The sequence below is a fragment of the Pristiophorus japonicus genome, chromosome 2 (genome assembly GCF_044704955.1).
Source record: "Pristiophorus japonicus isolate sPriJap1 chromosome 2, sPriJap1.hap1, whole genome shotgun sequence".
Taxonomy (NCBI): domain Eukaryota; kingdom Metazoa; phylum Chordata; class Chondrichthyes; family Pristiophoridae; genus Pristiophorus; species Pristiophorus japonicus.
This window is the reverse complement of record NC_091978.1, coordinates 282,812,135-282,837,059: the sequence shown is the minus strand read 5'-3', so window position 1 is coordinate 282,837,059 and position 24,925 is coordinate 282,812,135. Positions and strand designations below refer to the sequence as shown.

Genomic DNA, 24,925 nt, shown 5'->3' with positions numbered 1-24,925 from the left:
AGAAGAATGAGAGGTGATCTTATCGAAACGTTTAAGACTGTGAGGGGACTTGACAAGGTGGATGCAGAGAGGATGTTTCCACTGATGGGGGAGACTAGAACTAGAGGGCATGATCTTTGAATAAGGGGAATAACATTTAAAATATATATGATCAGAAATTTCTTTTCTGAGGGTTGTAAATCTGTGGAATTTGCTGCCTCAGAGATATGGAAGCTGGGACATTGAATAAATTTAAGACAGAAATAGACAGTTTCTTAAACGATAAGGGTTATGGGGAGGGGTGGGGAAGTGGAGAGGAATCCATGATCATATCAGCCATGATACTGAATGGCGGAGCAGGCTCGAGGGGCTGTATGGCCTACTCCCGTTCCTATTTCTTATGTTCTTATGCCTTAGCCCTGACCTCACATCTTTCTCCAGTTTCTCTCCGATCTTGCCCTTTCCGAGCTCATCCTGCTCCCTTGACCCTATCCCCACCAAACTGACCATCCAACTTCCTTTTCTGGCTCCCATATTAGCTGACTTGGTTAACGGTTCTCTCTCCTCAGGTACTGTCCCCCTCTCCCTCAAATCTGCCGTCATCACCCCTCTTCTCAAAAATCCAACCCTCGATCCCTCCGTCCTTGCAAACTACCGCCCCATCTCCAACCTCCCTTTCCTCTACAAAGTCCTTGAAGGTGCTGTTGCCTCTCAAATCCGTGCCCATCTTTCCCGCAATTCCATGTTTGAATCCCTCCAATCCAGTTTCTGCGCCTGCCACAGTACCGAAACACCTCTCATCAAAGTCATAAATGACATCCTTTGTGACTGTGACAAAGGCAAACTAACTGTCATTGTCCTTCTCGACTTGTCTGCAGTCTTCAACACGGCTAACCACTCTATTCTTCTCCAACGATAAGGGAATAAGGGGTTAAGGGCAGGCAGGGAAGTGGACCGGAGTGCATGATCGGATCAGCCATGATCGTATTAAATGGCGGAGCAGGTTCAAGGGGCCGTATGGCCTACTCCTGCTCCTATTTCTTATGTTCTTATGTTCTTATGTTCTAACGCCTCTTCTCCGTCGTCCAGCTGGGTGGGACTGCACTTGCCTGGTTCCATTCTTATCTATCAAGTCATAGCCACAGAATCACCTGTAACAGCTTCTCTTCCCAGCCCCGCATAATTACCTCTGATGTCCCTCAAAGATCGAGCCTTGGCCCCCTCCTATTTCTCATCTATATGCTGCCTCTTGGCGACATCATCCGGAAACACAGCGTCAGTTTCCACATGTACGTTCATGACATGCAACTCTATCTCATTACCACTTCTCTCGACCCCTCCACGGTCTCTAAATTGTCAGACTGCTTGTCCAACATCCAGTTTTGGAGGAGCAGAAATTTTCTCCAATTGAATATTGGGAAGACCAAAGCCATTTTTTTCAGTCCCCCCAACAAACTCCATTCCCTAGCCACCGACTCCTTCCCTCTCCCCAACCTCTGCCTGAGGCTGAGCCACATTGTTCACAACATTGGTGTCATATTGCAGGATTTGGTAGCTTCACATATGTTGTTTTAACAATATCTCTGCGTTACTGACTTTGTGTTACTACTTGCTTTGTTAAGACACAACCGTCAAACATTTGTGTAAGAATAATGGTAGAGAATGTTGGGATATATCTGTACTTGCTTCACAGTAGACAGTTGTAAAACCGCAGGAATCAAGCAGTACTAGAGGAAGTATGAACTTTGAATCTCTTGCAAAAGCAGAAAACAGGAACCACCTGTACGAGGTGCATGTGCTGGGACATATAGGAGGCCATGAACGAACAAAATATGACCATAATCCAACCATTTCGACCTAAACGATCCATGACCTAATATAGTGAGCCACTAGCACCCCGAGGGGGATAAAAGAGAGAGGCTACAGAACATCGGTAACACATCTACAGGAAGAAGATCGACTACGTTCAACAGAACACAGCAAGAACAGAAGGTTGTGCCCCAGAGAGCTTGGAAGCAGGAACTGTCGGACCCAAGTCTCGCTGTATACGTGTTGCCTTTGTTGAGTATTATCGTTGTATATCTTTGTGATACTCAATAAATTCTCTGGCTTGATTAAAGAACATGAGTCCTTTCTTTGCAGCTCAAAATTGGTCAGGAATCCTAGGTGAGACGGGTTGAGTGACCTCTGTCTCATAAAGGTTATCTTATTGAGGGTTCTCCTTCGGTGATAACTCTCAATATTTGACCCTGAAATTAGCTTCCGACTACATATGTGCAGTGTAACTAAGACCGCCTATTTTCACCTCCGTAACATCGCCCATCTCCACCCTAGCCTCAGCTCATCTGCTGCTGAAGTCCTCATCCATGACTGTTACCTCTAGACTTGACTATTCCAAAGCACTCCTGGCTGGCCTCCTACATTCTATCCTACATAAACTAGAGGTAATCCAAAACACGGCTGCACGTGTCCTACCTCGCCCTTATTCTCATCCTTATTTTCAAATCCTTCCATGGCCTCGCCCCTCCATATCTCTAGAATATCATCCTGCTCCACAACCTCCCAAGATGTCTGTGCTCCTCTAATTCTGTCCTCTTGAGCATCACTGATTATAATCGCTCAACCATTCGTGGCCTTGCCTTCTGTTGCTTAGGCCCCAAGCTCTGGAATTCCCTGCCTAAACCTCTCCACCTCTCTTTTCTCCTTCCAAGACACTTATTAAAACATACCTCTTCGACCAAGCTTTTTATCACCTGCACTAATTTTTACTTATGCGGCTCGGTGTCAAATTTTTAATCTCAATACTCCAGTGAAGCGCTTTGGGATGTTTCACTACGTTAAAGGCTATATAAATACAAGTTGTTGTTGTCTAAATGAGGTCTGAATAATATATTTTAACCCTGAAAATTAACATTGAATAAATGGCTGGAAATCTCTTTCAGAAGTTCAACAACATTACTTGTAGAGCTTCCTTGACTATCTAAACAGGAAGTTGTATAGATAGGGGCTAATAAATATGATTTTGGATTTTAAAAAAATGCTGATATATGGAGTAAGTCCAAGTATCAGTTTAATTTAAAGTTTTTAAAGAAGTATTTAGAAGGTAATTTCAATGTAAAAGACAGAGAACTGCGTGTGGGTGTGGCTTAGTTTTGACTGTTTTAGTGGGCGTGTCTTCCCTTACGCATTAGCTGTACGCTGTGCTCCTGGCCTTCCTGATGTCTTACGCTGAGCAGAACTCTACAGCGCGGAAGAACAAGTCTCCGTTCTGGGACTCGCACAAGCTGAGGATGTATTCTTTTCGAAAGGTCGGTGGCATACTTTCCGCAGGTCAGCGGTATACTCCAGAGCTACGTCGCCAACCACAATTTTTGGCCCAACTGCTTAAGACTGCAAGCATCCACACAGAGAAAATGACATCACAGTTCTGAACTGTAGGTAAAATCTATTGCTAAGACCCAATGGGCCATCCTGTCAGAATGCTACATCAAATATGGCTGATTTACAATAAGAGCTTGCAGCTCCCCAATTCTGTGTACCTAAATTAACAGTTTTCCAAGAAAGAAACTTAAATATACACATTTGAACATTGAGTTCAAATAATATGTATATTAATTTTCTAAGAACTAAACCAACTTCCTAACTGGGAGCTAGTGCAGGTTCAGTTAATACAATTTCCATACAGCTTGCAAGCAACACTTCAACAGGTGATTCCATAAGGTTCCAAATGCAAATGTAAAAGAAGTGATGCAACACAACCAGTGATGTAAACCAAAGCAAATACATGCTGGAGATAATGTGTGTTATACAGGGCATCACACACGATAGACCCAACCAATTTAGTGGACAACCGCAGAAACAGTTTTCATTCTGTGTTATAAACTCTTCTTAGATGATGACCTACAGGAACTAATGAAGATATCCAGCACGGGGGAAAAATAACACTGATATAATGATCATCATCTTCAACAACAACTTGCATTTATATAGCGCCTTTAGCATATTAAACATCCCTGGGCACTTCACAGGAGCGTTATCAAACAAAATTTGACACCGAGCCAGACAAGAAGAAATTAGGGCAGAGGTAGATTTTATGGAGCGTCTTAAAAGAGGAAAGAGAGCTATTTAGGGAGGAAATTCCAATACCAGGCTGCACACCAGAAAGTGTCAGGGTTTGGACACAATTTTTGATTCCCTACCTTTCCCCCAGCTGCAAGAGGACATCCCTCATATGAAGCAGTAGGATTCTGCCTCTGCTCATTTCCATGATGTCAAAGAACCCTGGTTTGCAGAACTTTCACTGTCCACTAATGCCTTCTGAGCTATCCATAAAATCAAGACAAAACCGAAGAAATGGATACAGAAACCTTTTGTGAGCAGGGAAAGAAGGCACCTTCCAACCTCCAAGTAAACACGGCATTGTCCATAGGGATGCATTCATCAAGAATTTCAAAAATTACCCACTGCAGTCTACACATGATCTGAAGGCAGGATGTAGCATATCATACCGATAGAATACAGGGCAGGTGGCCATTCGGCCCATCGTGCCTAAGCCTGCTCATTCCCCTACACTTTTCCCATTGCCTAGCAAATCTTTCCCCTTCAAGTATATAGAAGAATTCCACATTTTCAGTACATCATTGTATGAAAAAGTGCTTCCTTATTTCACTCCTGAGTGGCCTAGCTCTAATTTTAAGTTTATGCCCGTGTTCTGGATTCTCCACCAGAGGAATTAGGGTAATCCCTTATGTAATCCCTTTGTTATTTCCTCAATTAGATCACCCTTCAAACTTCTAAATTCAAGAGAGCACAACCCAAGTTTAAACAACCTGTACTCATAATTTAACCCTTTAAGCCCAGATATCATTTTGGTCAACCTGTGCTGTATCTGCCCCAAGTCTAATATTTCATTTAAGATGCAGTGCCCAGAATTGGAAAAAAAAATAGGAGGAAGATACCATTGAATAACCTTGGTAAGTTGCTGTAGTGCATCGTGCAGATCATATAAACTGTAACTACAGTGTACCAGTAATGAAGTGGGTGGATATCGAGTCCAGAGGCAGGGGCACTGCTCAAGCAAACTACTTCGTTTTGAATTGTGTCAATTTTTGTGCTTTGCAGCTGCCATGGCCCAGAAGCAACGCAGTCTGAACCAGCAGCGGGATCGTGGCCCAGACACGGCGCAGCACAGACCAGCAGCGGGGTCATGGCCCAGAAGCGGTGCAGCGTAGATGTGGCCCAGGAGCGGCACAGCATAGGCCAGCAGCGGGGTCGTGGCCCAGGAGCGGCGCAGTGTACACCAGCAGCGGGACTGTATCCCAGGGCACGGCGCAGCTTGGACCAGCAACGGGGTCGTGGCCCAGAAGCGGCGCAGCATAGACCAGAAGCGGGATGATGGCGCAGGAGCGGCGCAGTGTAAACCAGCAGCGGGGTCGTGGCCCATTAGCACCGCAGTACAGGCCAACAGCGAGTTAGTGAGGCCACCACTGCGTCCTATGAAACCCAGGGAGAGTGGTCCTATGGGAAGGAGGAAGGACGACAGTAGCAGTATGCATGTGTGTATGAACTAGGCCCCATACAGCAGAGCCTGGTCTCCAGTCGTCTTGGATCCCCTTGCCACTGGACCAAGACCTTGCTCTGTCAAGCCTGTGTGGTAGCTGGTGTGCAATCGGCCATCCCACGTTAAAAGAATTCATGCACAGGCATCTTCTGCACTTTAAGATGAGGTTCGGGACCTGGAACGTCAGGACCCTCATGGACAACCTCAACAGCAACAGACTGGAACGCCGCACCCCAATCGTTGCCCGGGAACTCGGGCAATTCAACATAGACATTGCCTCCCTAAGCGAGACCTGTCAGGTAGGGGAAGGCCAGCTCAAACAACAAGGTGGTGGCTACACCTTCTTCTGGAAAGGTAAACCAGAAGCAGAACACCACCTCATGGAGTAGGCTAAGCCGTAAAAAAACGAGCTCGTGAGCATCTCAGAGACACCCCTGCCAGATAAACAAACGCCTCATGATTCTTTGGTTCACCCTAGCCCGAAACCAGTGCGCCACGGTCTTCAGCGAATGCTTTCCAACACTGGAAGCTATAGACGAGACCAAAGAGGAATTCTACTCCAGCCTCGTACAATCCCAACAAGTGACAAGCTGATCCTCCTTGGTGACTTCAACGCCAGAGTTGGAAAGGACACTGATCTGGGGAGGTGTGATCGGCAGCCAACTCCAATGGGACCCTCCTCCTGACGAAATGCTTAGAACACGGCCTCGTCATAACCAATACCCTGTTCCGACAGAAGGACAAATATAAAGCCTCATGGCAACACCCTCGCTCCAAGCACTGGCATCTGGTAGACTACGTCATCCTCCAGGCAAGGAACCAGAAAGACGTGCGCATCATCCGCGCCATGACAGGAGCCAACGACTGCTGGACAGACCACCGCCAAATTCGCTCTGTCATCACCATCAACATTGCCCCAAAACAGCAACGGCAACAGAAACAATACTGCAGGAAAATCAACGCCAGAGCACTCAAAGATCCTGCTAAGAAAGCCCTATTCAGCCAGCTCTTCGCTAACAACCTAATGACTCCCAGTGACCCAGAGCGTCCACAGTGCCTGGTCTGCTCTTAAGGCTTCCATAATTAGCACCTGCAAAGAGACGCTCATTCACTCGACCAGGAAACGCCAAGGCTGGTTCAACGAGAACGACCAGGAGATCAAGGAGCTTATATGCTGCAAGCTCAAGGCATTCTTGGACTGGAAGCAACAACACAACTCGAGGGCAAGAAAGCAGCTTTACAGATGTCTGAAGGCCAAGGACCAACAGAAAACCCGCGACGTAAAGGACAGATGGTGGGTGGAGAAAGCACAAGAAATCCAGCAGCTAGCCAACAACCACAACATGCGAAGATTCTTCAATGCAGTCAAAATGACCGATGGCCCAAGCACCCAAGGCCCGACCCCACTGTTGGCCAAGAACAGAGAAGTGCTTATCAAGAACAGAGAGGCAGTCAGTGCCCGCTGGAAGGAGCACTTCGAGGATCTCCTTAACCGAGACTCTGTCTTCGAGTGAGTGTCCTCGACTCCATCCCCCAGCATGCCACCCACCACCATCTCAGCACAACCCCAGCCCGGTACGAGGTTGAAAAGGCCATCCGACAACTGAAGAACAAGGCATCAGGAGCAGATTCAATCCATGCCAAAGTACTAAAACATGGCGGAGAAGCACTACTGGTGCGGATTCATGACCTCATCTCTCTTATCTGGAAGGAGGAGATCATGCCAGGAGATCTCAGAAATGCTGTAATCATGACCATCTTCAAGAAAGGTGACAAGTCCAACTGCGGTAACTACAGAGGAATCTCCCTGCTGTCGACTACCGGGAAAGTCATCGCAAGAATCCTCCTCAATCGGCTTCTCCCTGTGACAGAAGAGCTCCTCCCAGAATCGCAAAGCGGATTCCGCCCACTAAGGGGCACAATGGACATGATCTTCACCGCGCGGCAGATACAAGAGAAATGCAGGGAACAGCACCAACCCTTATACAGGGCCTTCTTTGACCTCACAAAAGCCTTCGACACCGTCACCCGTGAGGGATTATGGAGCATCCTCGTCAGATTCGGTTGCCCTCAAAAGTATGTCACCATCCTCCGCCTGCTCCACGATGACATTAAAGCCATGATCCTGACCAACGGATCCATCACAGACCCATTCCACGTTCAGACCGGGGTCAAGTAAGGCTGTGTCATCGCACCAACGCGCTTCTCAATCTTCCTTGCTGCAATGCTCCATCTCACCTTCAGCAAGCTCCTAACTGGAGTAGAGCTAAAATACAGGAAAACGGGAATCTGTTCAACCTCCACCGCCTCCAGGCCAAATCCAAGGTCGCCCCATCCTCTGTCATCGAATTACAGTAAGCAGCCGAACTCCAAGCCATTGTCAACACCTTCAATGAGGCGTACGAGAGCATGTGCCTCACACTTAACATCTGTAAGATAAAGGTCCTCTTCTAACCTGCCCCCGCCACACAGCACTGCCCCACTGATAGTTTCATCCTTTATGATGAGTGTGAGTACTGTGAACAATGAGCAAATGTGACCTCAGCTTCTTTAATAAGACTCCAGAGTGCCAGTACCTCGTGGGTAGCCTGCTTATATACAGTGCTCCTACGGGATGCTGGGATCCCTTGGGACTTCACAGGTAGGCCCTCTGGTGATAGTGTTATACAGGTTGCAAGGGGTTAAATACATAACATTACTCCCTCGTAAAGTTAATAGTACACTTATTTATAAGGTGAGACGATTTGGGGCTTTTCGCTCCCCTGTCGATCGTCTCGGTACAAAAGTGGGTGTGGGTGAGTTGGTTAGTTCGTCACTGGGCTGTTGGGCAGTCGGCCTTGCTGGGCTGCTAAGGATGGCGAGTTCGGCTTCGTGGTCAACCATGATGTTGGTTGCCACGTGTGTGTGTTGGAGGGTCAAAGTTGGTGGTGTCTTCTTCAGGCTGTTCGTAGCTGTTGGTGAACCGCAATTTGATTTGGTCCAAATGTTTTCTGCATGTTAATCCATTGGCCAATTTGACCTGAAACACCCTACTCCCCTCTTTGGCTTTGACCGTGCCAGCGGGCCATTTGGGACCATGTCCATAATTGAGTATAAACACAGGGTCATTGACCTCAAGCTGGCGTGACAAATTTGCGCGGTCATGGTACACACATTGTTGATGCTGCCTGCTCTCCACGTGATCATGGAGATGAGGGTGGACAAGAGAGAGCCTTGTTTTGAGCGCCCTTTTCATGAGCAGCTCGGCTGGGGGAACCCCAGTGAGTGAGTGGGGTCTGGTGCAGTAGCTGAGCAGAACTCGGGACAGTCGGGTCTGCAGGGAGCCTTCCGACACGAGTTTCAAGCTTTGCTTGATGGTCTGAACTGCCCGTTGGATGCGGGCTTGAACGGGGCAGATGTGACATGCTTGATCCCATTGCAGGTCATGAATTCCTTGAATTCAGCACTGGTGAAACACGGCCCATTGTCGCTAACTAGGACATCAGGCAGCCGTGCGTGGAAAACATGGCTCATAGGCTTTATTGCACATTCAATCCACTTTGAGTAAGCATCCACGACAACCAAGAACATTTTGCCTAGAAATGGGCCCGCATAGTCCACGTGGATCCTCGACCACGATTTGGAGGGCGGCCACGACCACAAACTTAGCAGTGCCTCTCTGTGTGCATTGCTCAGCTGAGAGCAAGTGTTGCACTGGCGCACGCATGACTCTAAATCTGAGTCAATGCCGGGCCACCACACATGGGATCTGGCTATGGCTTTCATCATTATAATGCCTGGGTGGGTGCTGTGCAGTTCACAAATGAACGTATCTCTGCCTTTCTTGGGCAAGACCACACGATTGCCCCACAACAGACAGTCCGCCTGCAGGGACATTTCGTTTTTGCGCCTGTGAAACGGCTTAATCGCCTCCTGCATCTCCGCTGGGACCCTGGACCAGCTCCCATGGAGGACACAATTTTTTTTTTACCAAGGACAGTAAAAGATCCTGGCTGATCCAGGTCCTGATCTGGCAAGCCGTAACGGGTGACATTTAGTTTTCGAATGCATCCATTACCATGAGCAAGTCTGCAGGCTGTGCCATTTCCACCCCGGTGGTGGGCAATGGTAGCCAACTGAGAGCGTCAGCACAGTTCTCTGTGCCCGGTCTGTGGCGGATTATGTAGTTGTATGCCGACAGCGTGAGTGCCCATCTTTGGATGCGGGCAGAGGCATTGGTGTTAATCCCTTTGTTCTCAGAGAACAGCGATATGAGTGGCTTGTTGTCAGTTTCAAGCTCAAACTTGAGGCCAAACAAGTACTGGTGCATTGTTTTTACCCCGTAAATGCATGCCCGAGCCTCTTTTTCAATCATGCTGTAGGCCGTTTTGGCCTTGGACAAACTCTTGGACGCATAAGCAACCGGTTGCAAAATCCCCGAGTCGTTAGCCTGTCGTACCACACACCAGACCCCGTATGATGACGCATCGCAAGCTAGCACTAATCATTTACTAGGGTTTGAACACAACAAATTTCTGGCTTTCTCAAAGGTAGCCTCTTGTGAATTCCCCCATACCCAGTCATTTCCCTTGCGCAGTAACACATGTAGGGGTTCAAGCAGGGTGCTTAACCCAGGTAGGAAATTACCGAAATAGTTAAGGAGTCCCAGGAACGACCACAGCTCCGTCATGGTCACACACATGGTCTTGGTGCATTCTTGATGGCCTTCGTCTTGGCGTCGGTGGGTCTGATGCCATCTGCTTCGATTCTTCTTCCCAAGAACTCGGCCTCCGGTGCCAGGAAAACACACTTCGAGCGTTTCAACCCGAGTCCCACGTAATCCAACTGACTAAGAACCTCTTCCAGATTCTTCAAGTGCTCAATGGTGCCCCGACCTGTTACCAGTATGTCGTTCTGGAAAACCACGGTGCGAGGAACTAACTTTAGCAGGCTCTCCATGTTCCATTGGAAGATTGTCGCGGCCGACCGAATCCCGAACAGGCATCTGTTATAGATGAACAGACCTTTGTGCGTGTTGCTGCAGGTGAGGCCTTTCAAAGACTCCTCCAGCTCCTGCGTCATGAGGCTTCATGAATATCCCCATCCTCAATGATGACGGAGTGATGTAAGGGGTCGTCAACAGTGCTATCATGCGGCACTTACTCACCAATAACCTGTTCACCGATGCTTATGTTCCACATGGACCACTCGGCTCCAAACATGGACAAAAGAGCTGAAATCCAGAGGTGAGGTGAGACTGACTGCTTTGACATCAAGGCAGCATTTGACCGAGTGTGGCATCAAGAAGCCCTAGTAAAGTTGAAGTGAATGGGAATCAGGGGGAAAACGTTCCACTGGCTGGAGTCATACCTAGCACAAAAGACGATGGTTGTGGTTGTTGGAGATCAATCATCCCAACCCCAGGACATCGCTGCAGGAGTTCCTCAGGGCAGTGTCCTAGGCCCAACCATCTTCAGCCGCTTCATCAATGACCTTCCAGAAGTGGGGATGGTCACTGATAATTGGACAGTATTCAGTTCCATTCGCAACTCCTCAGAAAATGAAGCAGTCCATGCCTGCATGCAGGAAGACCTGGACGACATTCAAGCTTGGGCTGATAAGTGGCAAGTAACATTCACGCCACACTAATGCCAGGCAATGCCCATCTCCAACAAGCGAGAGTCTAACCACCTCCCCTAGATATTCAACGGCATTACCATCGCCAAATCCCCCATCAACATCCTGGGGGTCAGCATTGACCAAAAACTTAACTGGACCAGCCACATAAATACTGTGGCAACAGAAGCAGGTCAGTGGCTGGGTATTCTGCAACGAGTTTCTCAGCTCCTGACTCTCCAAAGCCTTTCCACCATCTCCAAGCTACAAGTCAGGAGTGTGATGGAATACTCTCCACTTGCCTGGATGAGTACAACTCCAACAACACTTAAGAAGCTCGACACCATCCAGGACAAAGCAGCCCGCTTGATTGGCATCCCAGTCACCACATTAAACATTCACTCCCTCCACCACCAGCGCACCGTGACTGCAGTGTGTACCATTTACAAGATGCGCTGCAGCAATTCGCAAAGGCTTCTTCGGCAGCACCTCCCAAATCCGCGACCTCAACCACCTAGAAAGACAAGGGCAGCAGGCGCATGGGAGCACCAACACTTGCAAGTTTCTCTCCAAGTTACACAGCATCCTGAATGGGAAATATATCGCTGTTCCTTCATCGTCGCTGGGTCAAAATTCTGGAACTCCCTACCGAACAGGAGTACCTTCACCACAAGGACTGTAGCGGTTCAAGGCGGCAGCTCATCACCACCATCTCAAGGGTAATTAGGGATGGGCAATAAATGCTGGCCTTGCCAGCGAAGCCCACATCCCAGGAACAAATAAAAATAAATGTTCTGGATCATCCCTCCCAACATCTCTTTCTTTGGCTCAGTGAAACACCTTGAGCTTTTTTTCTGTTTGAGGCGCTATACAAATACAAGTTCCTTTTCGTGCAGCAAAGGCTCCTGGTGCATTGGCCCACACTCATTGTCTGTAGCTGTCTGTAGATTCAAAGGAGGCAACTGAACATCATTTTAATCTTCAGTGATATTTGTAAATTTAATATACGCATCTTTGGACAAAATCTCAATTGTACAGGTACTATTATCTTCTTTGGAAGGATCGCGTATAATCCACCTTAATTTAAACATTATTGCATGGTTCGTTCTGGCATTTTCTCAGTACTGATGAGTGCTTAGGAGCAAGAAGCATAAAAGTTTGTTATTAAGTCCTCAAATATTTTGGTAAAAGTGTTTGTTCAGCACCAAATCAGTGTTCGTTTGTGTTCAGCAATGCCCAATTGGGGATGGTTGGATTTAATGAGTGTTTTAGCATCATTGTGGATGGACCACTGCAATTTTGCATAGTATTTAAAAGAGCTTTTGGCAGATAATGATGAAAACCCAGCAATGGAGATACTTGATTTGTTTTTGAAGCAGACAATGTATTTGCAAATGCATGATCATCACATAATTTCCCCATAATTTAAGTTAGGCTATACTTTATCAATATATGGAAGATGTGGAATTAAGAAGAATTATGATACCATCCCATTGGTCCAGTTAATAAAATCAGACTGGATTTTTAAACCACATGAACTTTGTGGAAGACCTTGCTGTGCTCCCTGAACACAGATCATCAAAAAATGGCTGGCAATTGCTTACACTTCTACATCACTAATTGATTTGTTAATGATTAACATCTAATCCAGATGGACCTTACCAACTCTTTTGCATGTGCACAGATTCCTGGTGTTATCAGTGCTCATAAAACATTAATCAAGGGCCAAATTCAGAGCAACCATTCTGTTGCAAGAGGTCAAAGCAGGTCAGGACCATATAATGAGAAACAATAACAGGCCAGGTCTTTCCATTGTAACCCAATACCCTTGTTACTTTACACTGGCCCCTGGGATCAAATTCAGTAGCAAAACTCCCATCTTCTCTCCCCACCACCCCCACCCCCACCCCCCTTCCCACAGAACAGTAATGCTGTTACACTTATCATAAACCTTCTGCAACTTAATACATTTAATCAATCTCGTTGCAAGGTAGTTTTATTTTCCATCAGAAATAATTTATGTTGCATGGTTTTGTAAAAAGATAAACAAAACTGCTGTTGCATAAATACAAGAAAGAAAGCCATATCTGGGGGCAGAACAATCCACAAAATGTTGCAATTCATAGATGTTTACTCAATGTGTTTTTCATATAGAGCATACAGTACGTGATACCGATAAAATATTTTCAGAGGATTTAAGCGAATAAATATTGCAGGGCATTGCTCACATTGTCAATGTGTTTTCATTTTATCTTTGCATTCTTAATTGGGCCTAAAAAGTGGATTTGTTAATCTGAAGTTCCTTCAATAGGCATTGTTTCTATCCAAAATATGACATATTAACCATGTATTCCTGTACAAAATTATAAAACGGGAAAATAATACAATTTTCTTATAAAAGGTATCCAGGCAAAATTTTCAAGGAACAATATATTTCTCTACTGAAAAACTGCCCCACAGATTAAGAGTTTGGCAGCAGTAACCATGGGACAAAGATCACAGTCTGTCCCTTGCTCACTAACACTATATGCAGGTGTTATGAATCTTTGAACTCTGAAGCTTGAATCTAGGGTCAGTGTGTGGATGTATTTGAATATTTTGCAAATTCTTTAATAACTACAAGCTTCATCTGGTAAAGATCTACACATAGAAAGAAAAATACTAAAACCTTACCTTCCTTCGTTAACAAGTTCAATAAATGCAAGACCAGCATTTTTCTGAATTGAGTTCTGCCATTCCTGTAATACAAATTGGAGAAAAAAAATTAAATTGGAGTTTGCTTCCCGAGTGAAGCCACACAAAAGTAAATCTGGTTGCCATGTGATCCATATGGTTCACAGCCTTCACACCAATGCTGCCAACTGACTGACACTTACTATAAATCTTTACTTTATAATTAGTGAAGATAGAAAATGCCATATGAGAGAAGAAAACATATTTATCATGATATAGCTCAGCATTATCCACTTCATACACAATTACCAAGGAACACCCTAGTCTAAACAACTTCCAAATAAGCCTCAGCTGAATCAAACCTTAAGTGAGTTTTAATAGTTCTGGAAACAGCTTAATGATAAATATCTTTCACGACAATTTAATATTTCAACACTGCATGTACACGCATTACAAGAACAATAAAACAATTTGATGTGCAGAGTACATAAAGGTCTGAGGTAGCCGTCTCCCTGTGGTACTGAAAAAAACACACTAAGAGCCTCAGACCTGACCACTAATGCTTCTAAAGTGCCGGAAATCATATTTTAGCACTTCAAAGAGATGGGTTGTAAGATGCAATTAACTGAGTCAATAAATTCATACCTATTCCTAAACTGTAAATTGCTGTTATTCAGAAATTTCAAACCATATTTGCAGCTCATTCTATTCGTCTTAGAGCAATGAATCACAAAACAGAGAAGTAACTATACTTAAAATGAGATACAATTGAATTTATGTAATAAAGGTACAGGGAGATTATATTTTCCTCCTCGAGAGTAGTGCTCAGTCCCATTTAGCAAACAGCCAATTCCTCCTATTTAGTTAGTTTGACATACAACATTGGTAGTATGGTAGCACTCTCGCCCGAGTCAGACGGCTGTGGGTTCCCACTCCAGAGACTTGAGTAAATAATCTAGGCTGACATTGTCAGAGGTGCCGTCTTTTGGATGAGACGTTAAATCGAGGCCCCAATCTACTCTCACAGATGAACATAAAATATCCCATGGCACTAATCTAGCAGCGCAGAGGTGTCCTCCCGGTCTTTTAAGATACTCCAGAAAAATCAAGTTGCTCCAAAAAAAAGAGCAACTCCTGGGCAAATTTGGGCCCTTAGTCACGAGAGGTTTACTCAAGCCAAATATTTGTAGGTTACAGAAGGAGCAACCAGAAAATATGGATTGTCAGCATAGATATTACAAAACTACCAATAGATAAACAAGAATGAATATTTTCCATTGTGCCACATGTTCAATACTGTAATAACTTGTAAAAGTGCCAAATAATACCCATCATGTTACAACACGTCTATATTCCATTATCCATTTATATAATGCTTTTGTCTATTAAAATTCAACATTTAATATCAGGTTGTGTCCTCTCGGTGAAAGGTGAACCCTGACAGGGTCCAGCTACAAGATAGCTAAAACCGATCAGCTCCTTGAGAAATGGGATGAAAGCAGCACTTACACGGAAAATATATTTCCGTTACCCTCAATTCTCAAACTCCTACACGTTTCCTCTCCAAATGGGAGGACAGCTAAATGGAATTTCTGGAACAAATCTACATCTATTAAGTGTCATTCATTACACCAGGTGAGATAAGCTCATGCATTTTAGACCCTGAAATAGCACAAACTCACAACAAACTATTGTTTTGAAAACACTTACTTCAATTGTACATCCCTGTCTGGCATAAAAATAAAACGAGAAAGGTGGCTCAACTGTGGCTAACAAGAGAAATTAGGGAAAGTGTTAAATCCAAGGAAGAGGCATATAAATTGGCCAGAAAAAGTAGCAAACCTGAGGACTGGGAGAAATTTAGAATTCAGCAGAAGAGGGCAAAGAGTTTAATTAGGAAGGGGAAAATAGAGTATGAGAGTAAGCTTGCAGGGAACATAAAAACTGACTGCAAAAGCTTCTATAGATATGTGAAGAGAAAAAGATTAGTGAAGACAAATGTAGGTCCCTTGCAGTCAGAATTAGGTGAATTTATAATGGGGAACAAAGAAATGGCAGACCAATTGAACAAATACTTTGGTTCTGTCTTCACTAAGGAAGACACAAATAACCTTCCGGAAATACTAGGGGACCGAGGGTCTAGCGAGAAGGAGGACCTGAAGGAAATCCTTATTAGTCAGGAAATTGTGTTCGGGAAATTGATGGGATTGAAGGCAGATATATCCCCGGGGCCTGATAGTCTGCATCCCAGAGTACTTAAGGAAGTGGCCCTAGAAATAGTGGATGCTTTGGTAATCCTTTTCCAACATTCGATAGACTCTGGATCAGTTCCTAAGGATTGGAGGGTAACTAATGTAACCTCACTTTTTAAAAAAGGAGGGAGAGAGAAAACAGGGAATTATAGATCGGTTATAGCCTGACATCGGTAGTGGGGAAAATGTTGGAATCAATTATTAAAGATGTAATAGCAGCGCATTTGGAAAGCAGTAACAGGATCTGTCCAAGTCAGCATGGATTTAGGAAAGGGAAATCATGCTTGACAAATCTTCGAGAATTTTTTGAGGATGTAACTAGCAGAGTGGAAAAGGGAGAACCGGTGGACGTGGTATATTTGAACTTTCAAAAGGCTTTTGACAAGGTCCCATACAAGAGATTAGTGTGCAAAATTAAAGTACATGGTATTGGGGGTAATGTATTGACGTGGATAGAGAACTGGTTGGCAGATAGGAAGCAAAGAGTAGGAATAAACAGGTCCTTTTCAGAATGGCAGGCAGTGACTAGTCGGGGTACCGCAAGGTTCAGTGCTGGGACCCCAGCTATTTACAATATACATTAATGATTTAGACGAAGGAATTGAATGTAATATCTCCAAGTTTGCAGATGACATTAAGCTGGGTGGCAGTGTGAGCTGCGAGGAGGATGTTAAGAGGCTGCAGGGTGCCTTGGACAGGTTAGGTGAGTGGGCAAATGCATGGCAGATGCAGTATAATGTGGATAAATGTGAGGTTATCCACTTTGGTGGCAAAAACAGGAAGGCAGAATATTATCTGAATGGTGACAGATTAGGAAACGAGGAGGTGCAACGAGACCTGGGTGTCATGGTACGTCAGTCATTGAAAGTTGGCATGCAGGTACAGCAGGTGGTGAAGGCGGCAAATGGCATGTTGGCCTTCATGGCGAGAGGATAGGAGCAGGGTGGTCTTACTGCAGTTGTGCATGGCCTTGGTGAGGCCTCATCTGAAATATTGTGTTCAGTTTTGGTCTCCTAATCTGAGGAAGGACATTCTTGCTATTGAGGGAGTGCAGCGAATGTTCACCAGACTGATTCCCGGGATGACAGGACTGACATATGAAGAAAGACTGGATCGACTAGGCTTATATTGACTGGAATTTAGAAGAATGAGAGGGGATCTCATAGAAACATATAAAATTCTGACTAGTTTGGACAGGTTCGATGCAGGAAGAATGTTCCCCATGTTGGGGAAGTCCAGAACCAGGGGTCACAGCCTAAGGATAAGGGGTAAGCCATTTAGGACCGAGATGAGGAGAAACTTCTTCACTCAGAGAATTGTGAACCTGTGGAATTCTCCACCACAGAAAGTTGTTGAGGCCAGTTCGTTAGATATATTCAAAAGGGAGTTAGATATGGCCCTTACAGCTAAAGGGATCAAGGGGTATGGAGAGAAAGCAGGGAAGGGGTACTGAGGTGATGATCAGCCATGATCTTATTGAATGGTGTTGCAGTCTCGAAGGGCCGAGTGGCCTACTCCTGAACCTATTTTCGATGTATCTATTTTCTAAACTCGCTGCACAGTATGTCACAAGGTACTGAGAGACATATGTTGGTACTTAAAGAGGAATATATTGGGGTAGTTGGTATGTTGTGCAGGGGTTTGGCATCACATAGTTTGTGGGGGGTCTGGATAAATGACGGTCCCAGGGTATAGCCTGGCCAGGGGCTATTGATGGTCTTACAAAAATGGTGACGGGCCTTGTACATTTTGAGTATTATCCATTGTGACTCATTAGGAATGGGATACTTCTGCATGTTTCCCTCTTACTTGGATAGTGGTCTGAGTTTGTGTGGGAGGTGTATAGGTCATATGTGTTAGAAATTAGATTAATTTATCTCTGGTCTTTCAAATAATAAGGATCAAGTGGAAACCAATATGGTGGGTATATTGTGTGTTTAATCAGAGTCTAAGGTGAAATATAACACATTAGTTATACAACAAAAATATACAACCATGACAAGTAGCTGGTACCGGACCCGGTCGGACAAACGGCTGGCGTGCATGAACAGCTCTTCTTCCACTCTTCCTGAACTACCCAAGAGTGGTAGACCGAAGTCAGTATCGAATTCACCTTTAGGAGTTCTTACTCCACCGTCTGTGCTAAAGGCTCTTTAGGTCATTTATTCTCTTTAGGGGTGTGCCTGAAGTAGAATATGGACAGGACCATTTAGCCTGTTCCCTTAAAAAAGGTGCCCAATAGCATGACAAGTTCTTTGTTTAAGCCATGGAAAAAGGCCAACCCTCCTGTTATTTTCCACCTGTCAGGGATCGTCTCACAATCATTTTACATGCTTCCTGTACTTGACCAATCATGGCCTTACAGCAGGCTGAGGACTGTCTACCCTTAACGCATCTGGCCCTGTCCTCTCAAGGCTCAAGTCTCTCATACTCATTTTCCAGGAAAACAAAACTTATGCAGTTCCAGTAAAACATAACTTCTACATTTTCCCCTTACTTGTCTCGAGCTCTAATAATCATTTAAACACAGTATTATTTACCTCACTGTTTCATTCACATAACCATATATTTTTAGGTATCCCCAATTTCTAACAGACTCCCCACCTTGAGAGGGAGAAAATTCTATTTTGACCATTCATTTTTGATTTTGCACCATTCGTGCCAGCTCTAAATTGTTAGTTTGACAGTTCAATTGATGGGTCAGATATTTCAAATAGCAAGATATTATAAGGACCATTAAGACCGGGCACTGGCCAATCACTCGGTCTGCTGATACCATTCGTGCCCAGGGATGCTGGCTGGCATTATAAGCTACTTTCCACTACTTGTGGTCCCCTAATTTACTTATGGCTTTCTCAACTTGGGACTTAATTAGTAGAGAGACTCAGAAATTAAGATTTCCCTTTTGTTACATATGCTTCCAGGGATGGCTTCTGGACTGCCTTGTGTTTCCCAAATTGCACATTTCTGACTGGCATATGCTCCACAGATGTTTCACCCATATGTTTGTTGTGGGGATTGATCTGTATCAAGTGGGGAATGCATTGTCCTGAAGCTAACAGTGACCATGTATTAACCTGTGTATTGCAGTATTTGCTTTCTAGTGTGTAGGCCCAGCAGGTACAAGCTGGGTAACAGGGGAGTGATGGTCCTTGTCTGTCGATTCCTGCATGATTCATGGCCTGGGTTCTTAGTATTAACCTAGATTGAAGAATTGTGCTCTCCTACTTCCTTTCTCGCTCACAGATTTATCATGTTTGAAAAAGGTTGGATATTCAGCATTTAGTCAGACAAAGGCATGACTGTTTGATGCATGAGGTTAGAGTTTGTAGGTTCTTTCTAGCTTACGATCTGGAGTTTGGGATTGGCTTCCTCTTCCCTGATCTAGGTGGGGGGTTCTTTGGTATACTCTATTGTTTTGGTTGGCTCTTGTTTGTGAGCTTTCTGAGGCTGGGAGCATCTTGGGGTGCCACCTTGTCAGTGAGTTAAATTTGTCTTTATCATTCACTTTTGAACTAACTAGTTAAAATGCAAGCAGTCTTCCCGTACCAAATTTCAGAATGAAAGATAGGAGGCAAATTGTCTATGAGCGTCAGACTAGGTTGATTGGTTGGTCTGAAAATTAGCTTGGATACAGGATGTGTGTTCATGCAGATTTGTATGTGGTTAAGGCATTAACAGGTACTCGGAATCACGACAACATGCTCATTAGCATTCAGTGCCCTGGTCCCTACCTTTGATTCTGGATGATTTGCAACTCTAATCAAGCCATCGGACTGAATAAGTACTTGGAAATTCTCAGTCAGTCTTTAGGTGTGGCAGAATGGCAGAACATCTGAACGTGGATGAACTGAGGTTTGCATTTTATATGCAACAGAGATGTAGAATGCACACCAAGACAAATCTGACTGTTTCATTTAAATGTCTTGCTGCATACTAATCTCTAAGAAATATCTTTTAAATACAGCTCTTTAACCCATCTGATGATGTTAGGAAGTACTTCACAAAGGACAGTGGAAATCTGGAACTCTTTGCCCCCCTGCCCGGCCTCAAAAGCTGTTGAGGCGAAGTCAATTGAAAATGTCAAAACTGAAAGATTTTTGTCAAGCAAGAGTATTGAGGACTATGGAACCAAGGTGGGTAAATGGAATTAAGGTGCAGATCAGGCATGATCTACTTGAATGGCAGAATAGGTTCAAAGGGATTCATGTTCTACTCCTGTTCCTATGATTCTAATTTCATTTTTTTGGTATTATGTTGATTCATTATCTTACTTTATCATTTGGCTTCTGTGTATTAACTAGCATGAAAATAAACCAACTAGTAGTTTTAGTCGGTAAATAGTGGTCGACAGTGATGGTATTTTCCCCTTTCAGAGGAAACAGGAGAATGTGGCGGACATTCCATGTGATCTCCTTGGTTATTACTGGTTTATTGTTTCTTTATCTTTGTTAGTTTTAAACGTTTCTTTTTTAAATGCTGCACTCAAAATAGAAGTTACTTCTTTATTGGAAAGCAATCTGATCAGTAAAAACTCCTTTACAAACCTCCAGACCCACAAAATTCAAGCAACCAGTGAGTAAGGAATAGAAGTATATAGAGAGCTGAGCTGTCTGTGCATGCTCATTAGAGTTCAGGTTTCAACTTTGGGTTTCTGTTCATAGGATGATGGTTGGTCTGCTTATGGAAACTGCCTTGCATTTATATGGCACCTCAGGACATCCTCAAGTGTCTTATATATCATTGTTGTAGCAAAGATTCTGACTGTATGAAAAGTAGCATAGTCAGTGAATGCAAACATTATTCAACGAAAATTGATATGTTAATAGTTTCTATTTGATTAGCAATCTTATGTTCAGAAATAAACTTTTCATTATCTACAGCAACTACTGAGTAAACATTTCTATAATCATTGGATTTAGCTTTTTTAAATTTTGTTTTTCTTTACTAAATCACTGCCTCAAGCTAAAATAATTACGTGTTCATATTTTTTCCCTCTGTAAATTAAGGCATTTGATCTACCCCAGGGGGCTGTGGAGGCTCAGTCTTTGAGTATATTCAAGACAGAGAGAGATCGATAGATTTTTGGATATCAAGGGATACGGGGACAGTGCAGGAAAGTGGTGTTGAGGTAGAAGATCAGCCATGATCTTACTGAATGGTGGAGCAGGCTCGAGGCCGAATGGCCTACTCCTGCTCCTGCACCTAATTCTTATGTTCTTATGATCCTAATCATAGAATGATACAACACAGAAAGATGCCATTCGGCCCATTGTGCCTTTGCTGAATATGGAAATCAAATGAAGGCAAAATTAAATGAAAAGTTTTCTTTTATTGATGTAGGCATTGTTTTTATTATAGAGGGAGCCAGAAAATTCTGATTTGGTAAAGATTTGAGGTGCTGCTCACTAAGACTAGACTACAGACGTGTAAAAGATACCTTTTTGCCTATGTGTGATATTGTAATGGCGGAATACTGACTTTATTTAGAGTAGCGGTGGGATAAAAATGGAGATTGATTTAGTGTTACTGTCTGCTGAAGGAAGTGCTGGATGTTCACACCAGTTTATAATTACAACTGGTTGAAACATAGAAAATAGGTACAGGAGTAGGCTATTCGGCCCTTCGAGCCTGCACCACCATTCAATATGATCATGGCTGATCATGCAACTTCAGTACCCCATTCTTGCTTTCTCTCCATACCCCTTGATCCCTTTAGCCGTAAGGGCCACATCTAACTCCCTTTTGAATATATCTAACGAACTGGCCTCAACAACTTTCTGTGGTAGAGAATTCCACAGGTTCACCACTCTCTGGGTGAAGAAGTTTCTCCTCATCTCGGTCCTAAATGGCTTACCCCTTATCCTTAGACTGTGACCCCTGGTTCTGGACCTCCCCAACATCGGGAACATTCTTTCTGCATCTAACCTGTCCAGTCCCGTCGGAATTTTATATGTTTCTATGAGGTCCCCTCTCATTCCTCTAAATTCCAGTGAATATAAGCCTAGTTGATGCAGTCTTTCTTCATATGCAAATCCTGCCATCCCGGGAATCAGTCTGGTGAACCTTCGCTGCACTCCCTCAATAGCAAGAATATCCTTCCTCAGATTAGGAGTCCAAAACAACACAATATTCAAGGTGTGGCTTCACTAAGGCCCTGTACAACTGCAGTAAGACCTCCCTGCTCCTATACTCAAATCTTCTCACTATGAAGGCCAACATGGTGGTTGAGCCACCTTCCCCATTTTATTTTTACTCCGGGATGTACAATTGTTGAAGTTCATCCATGTGATCCTTAAATGTTTGCCATTGCCTATCCACCGTCAACCCTTTAAGTATCATTCGCCAGTCTATTCTAGCCAATTCACGTCTCATACCATCGAAGTTACCTTTCCTTAAGTTCAGGACCCTAGTCTCTGAATTAACAGTGTCACTCTCCATCTTAATAAAGAATTCTACCATATTATGGTCACTCTTTCCCAAGGGGCCTCGCACAACAAGATTGCTAATTAGTCCTTTCTCATTACACAAAACCCAGTCTTGGATGGCCAGCTCTCTAGTTGGTCGAGAAAAACCATCCCTAATACACTCCAGGAAATCCTCCTCCACTGTATTGCTACTAGTTTGGTTAGCCAACCTATATGTAGATTAAAGTCGCCCAGGATAACTGCTGTAGCCTTCTTGCATGCATCCCTAATTTCTTGTTTGATGCTGTCCCCAATCTCACTACTACTCTTTGGTGGTCTGTATACAACTCCCACTAATGTTTTAGATGCAGATTTTTCTTAAGGAAATGCAATAAAAGGAAAAAAATGGAAACAGTTTACTTTGAACTCAAGTACGCTGCCGTCAGTTTTTATTTTGTTAATGTAGTATTTCTTGAAATGGAAGTTTTTTTTCTATGAATCAGTTGTATCTCAGATTGTTCCTCGGCAAATAGTTTTGAAGTGCATCTTTCAGGACAGAATAAATAATAAATAAAAACAGAAAATGCTGTAAATAATCAGCAGATTCACAGCATCTGTGGAGAAAGAAACAGAGGTAACGTTTCAGGCTAATGATCTTTCGGCAGAACTGGTCTCTCTCCACAGATGCTGCCTGACCTGCTAAGTATTTCCAGCATTTTCTTTTTTTATTTCAGATTTCCAGCATCCGCAGTATTTTGCTTTTGTTTCAGAACAGAATGGTGCATAGAACACACAAGCCTGAATAATTCATCAACCTGAGAAAATAGTCTTTCCCATCAAAATTCTTCATAATTTTTAAAAACCTCTTCAATCTCTTTTTAACCTTCTGTGCTCCAATGTTATGTTATGTAAAGTCTCTCCTCATTTCTATTGATTCCCATCTTTGACATCTTGGTGAATCTACACTGACGCTCTCTGTGGCTTTTATGCCCTTTCCATAATGGGTTACCCAAAACTATACATAGTATTCCAACTGTGGTCTAACCAATGTCTCGTATAAATTAATTAATTATTACTTTTTCACTCCTGTATTCAAAGCTCCCATTTATAAAACCCATAATTCTACTTGCCTTTAAGTACCTGCACTCGTACTTTCAGATTATGTATTTGAACTCCTAGGCGCCTTTGTTCATCTACGCCAGGTGGGCAATTATTTGGGCTGGAGGGCCACTTAACAAGTTGAGGGCCGCACATCAATGTTCCCCCTAAGGTGCGCGGCCATGGATCAATCGCGAGGTCCCGCGCAGGCCACTCACCAGTTCCTGCCGCTGGAAGAGCTACTGCGTGTGCAATATTATTAAGTGGCCCTCCAGCCCAAATAATTGCCCACCCAGAGTCATCATCATCATCATCGTCATCGTCATAGGCAGTCGCTTGGAATTGAGGAAGACTTGGTTCCACTCTAAAAATGAGTCCTTAGGTGACACCGAGATTAAGGCTTTTGAAACCAACCAGCTACATTTGCAGTGTCTTTGAAAACATACAGGGGTTACATGTTTGACTGTGCTGCTGGCTGTTTGCTATATTATTTCCAGTACCCCAAGCAGGTATCCATTGATCCTTATTTTGCTTCCTGAATTCATGGCTACTTGTGTACGAGGCTATTCTCGAAATGATTCAGTGCGCAAAACCCTTTATCAGTCCCAGCACAGTCCAGACTTAACAGAAGTTCCAATTAGCATGAACACTAACCCAACGAGCAGAAATAAACCCACATCACGGTCCCCCAGCTACAGCAAGCTGGAAATGAAGAGCCCTCCATTACGACAGAAACAATGCTGACCACAAAAATGATGACAGACTAAACACGCTACTCTATAAGCAATGAGGGCATGCACAGTTTCTATAATCGCATGCCATTAGCTGGCATCCTTGTGCTTCGGGATCCAATCCCATACCTAAGATGGCAATGAGAACCCCGCCCACCGCCATCATACTCTTAGTACCGGGAGAGGAACGACACAGCGCCAGTCTCTTTCTTCGGTGAAAGACACAGCGCATCCTCTTTCTTCGGTAAAAGAGTCATCGAAATGAGCAGCCATGACTCGACTCGACAATGGATAGGGCATATTCGAGTATGTAATGCATTCTAGGTACAGATGCCTGCCATTAGGACCCAGAATTGCAGAACAGATCCTTCGAAGACTGGGCCAGGGAGAATGGTTTTGCGAATTGATAAGAACATAAGAAATAGGAGGAATAGCCCTACGGCCCCTCGAGCCTGCTCTGCCATTCAACACGATCATGGCTGATCCGATCATGGACTCAGGTCCATTTCCCTGCCTGCAACCCATAACCCCTTATTCCCTTATCATTTAAGCAACTGTCTATTTTTGTCTTAAATTTATTCAATGTCCCAGCTTCCACAGCTCTCTGAGGCAGCAAATTCCACAGATTTA

General features: G+C 44.1%; 1 protein-coding gene across 3 annotated transcripts in view; it reads right to left on the bottom strand.

The window, feature by feature from the left end:
• lrba (LPS-responsive vesicle trafficking, beach and anchor containing) overlaps nt 1–24,925 on the bottom strand; it is a 1,157,354-nt gene that overhangs the window by 707,998 nt on the left and 424,431 nt on the right. For all 3 annotated transcript variants that reach the window (XM_070871469.1, XM_070871472.1, XM_070871473.1), the window contains exon 34: nt 13,808–13,872. In XM_070871469.1, coding sequence (XP_070727570.1) covers nt 13,808–13,872 — 65 coding nt within the window. The remainder of the gene's footprint in view (nt 1–13,807; nt 13,873–24,925) is intronic.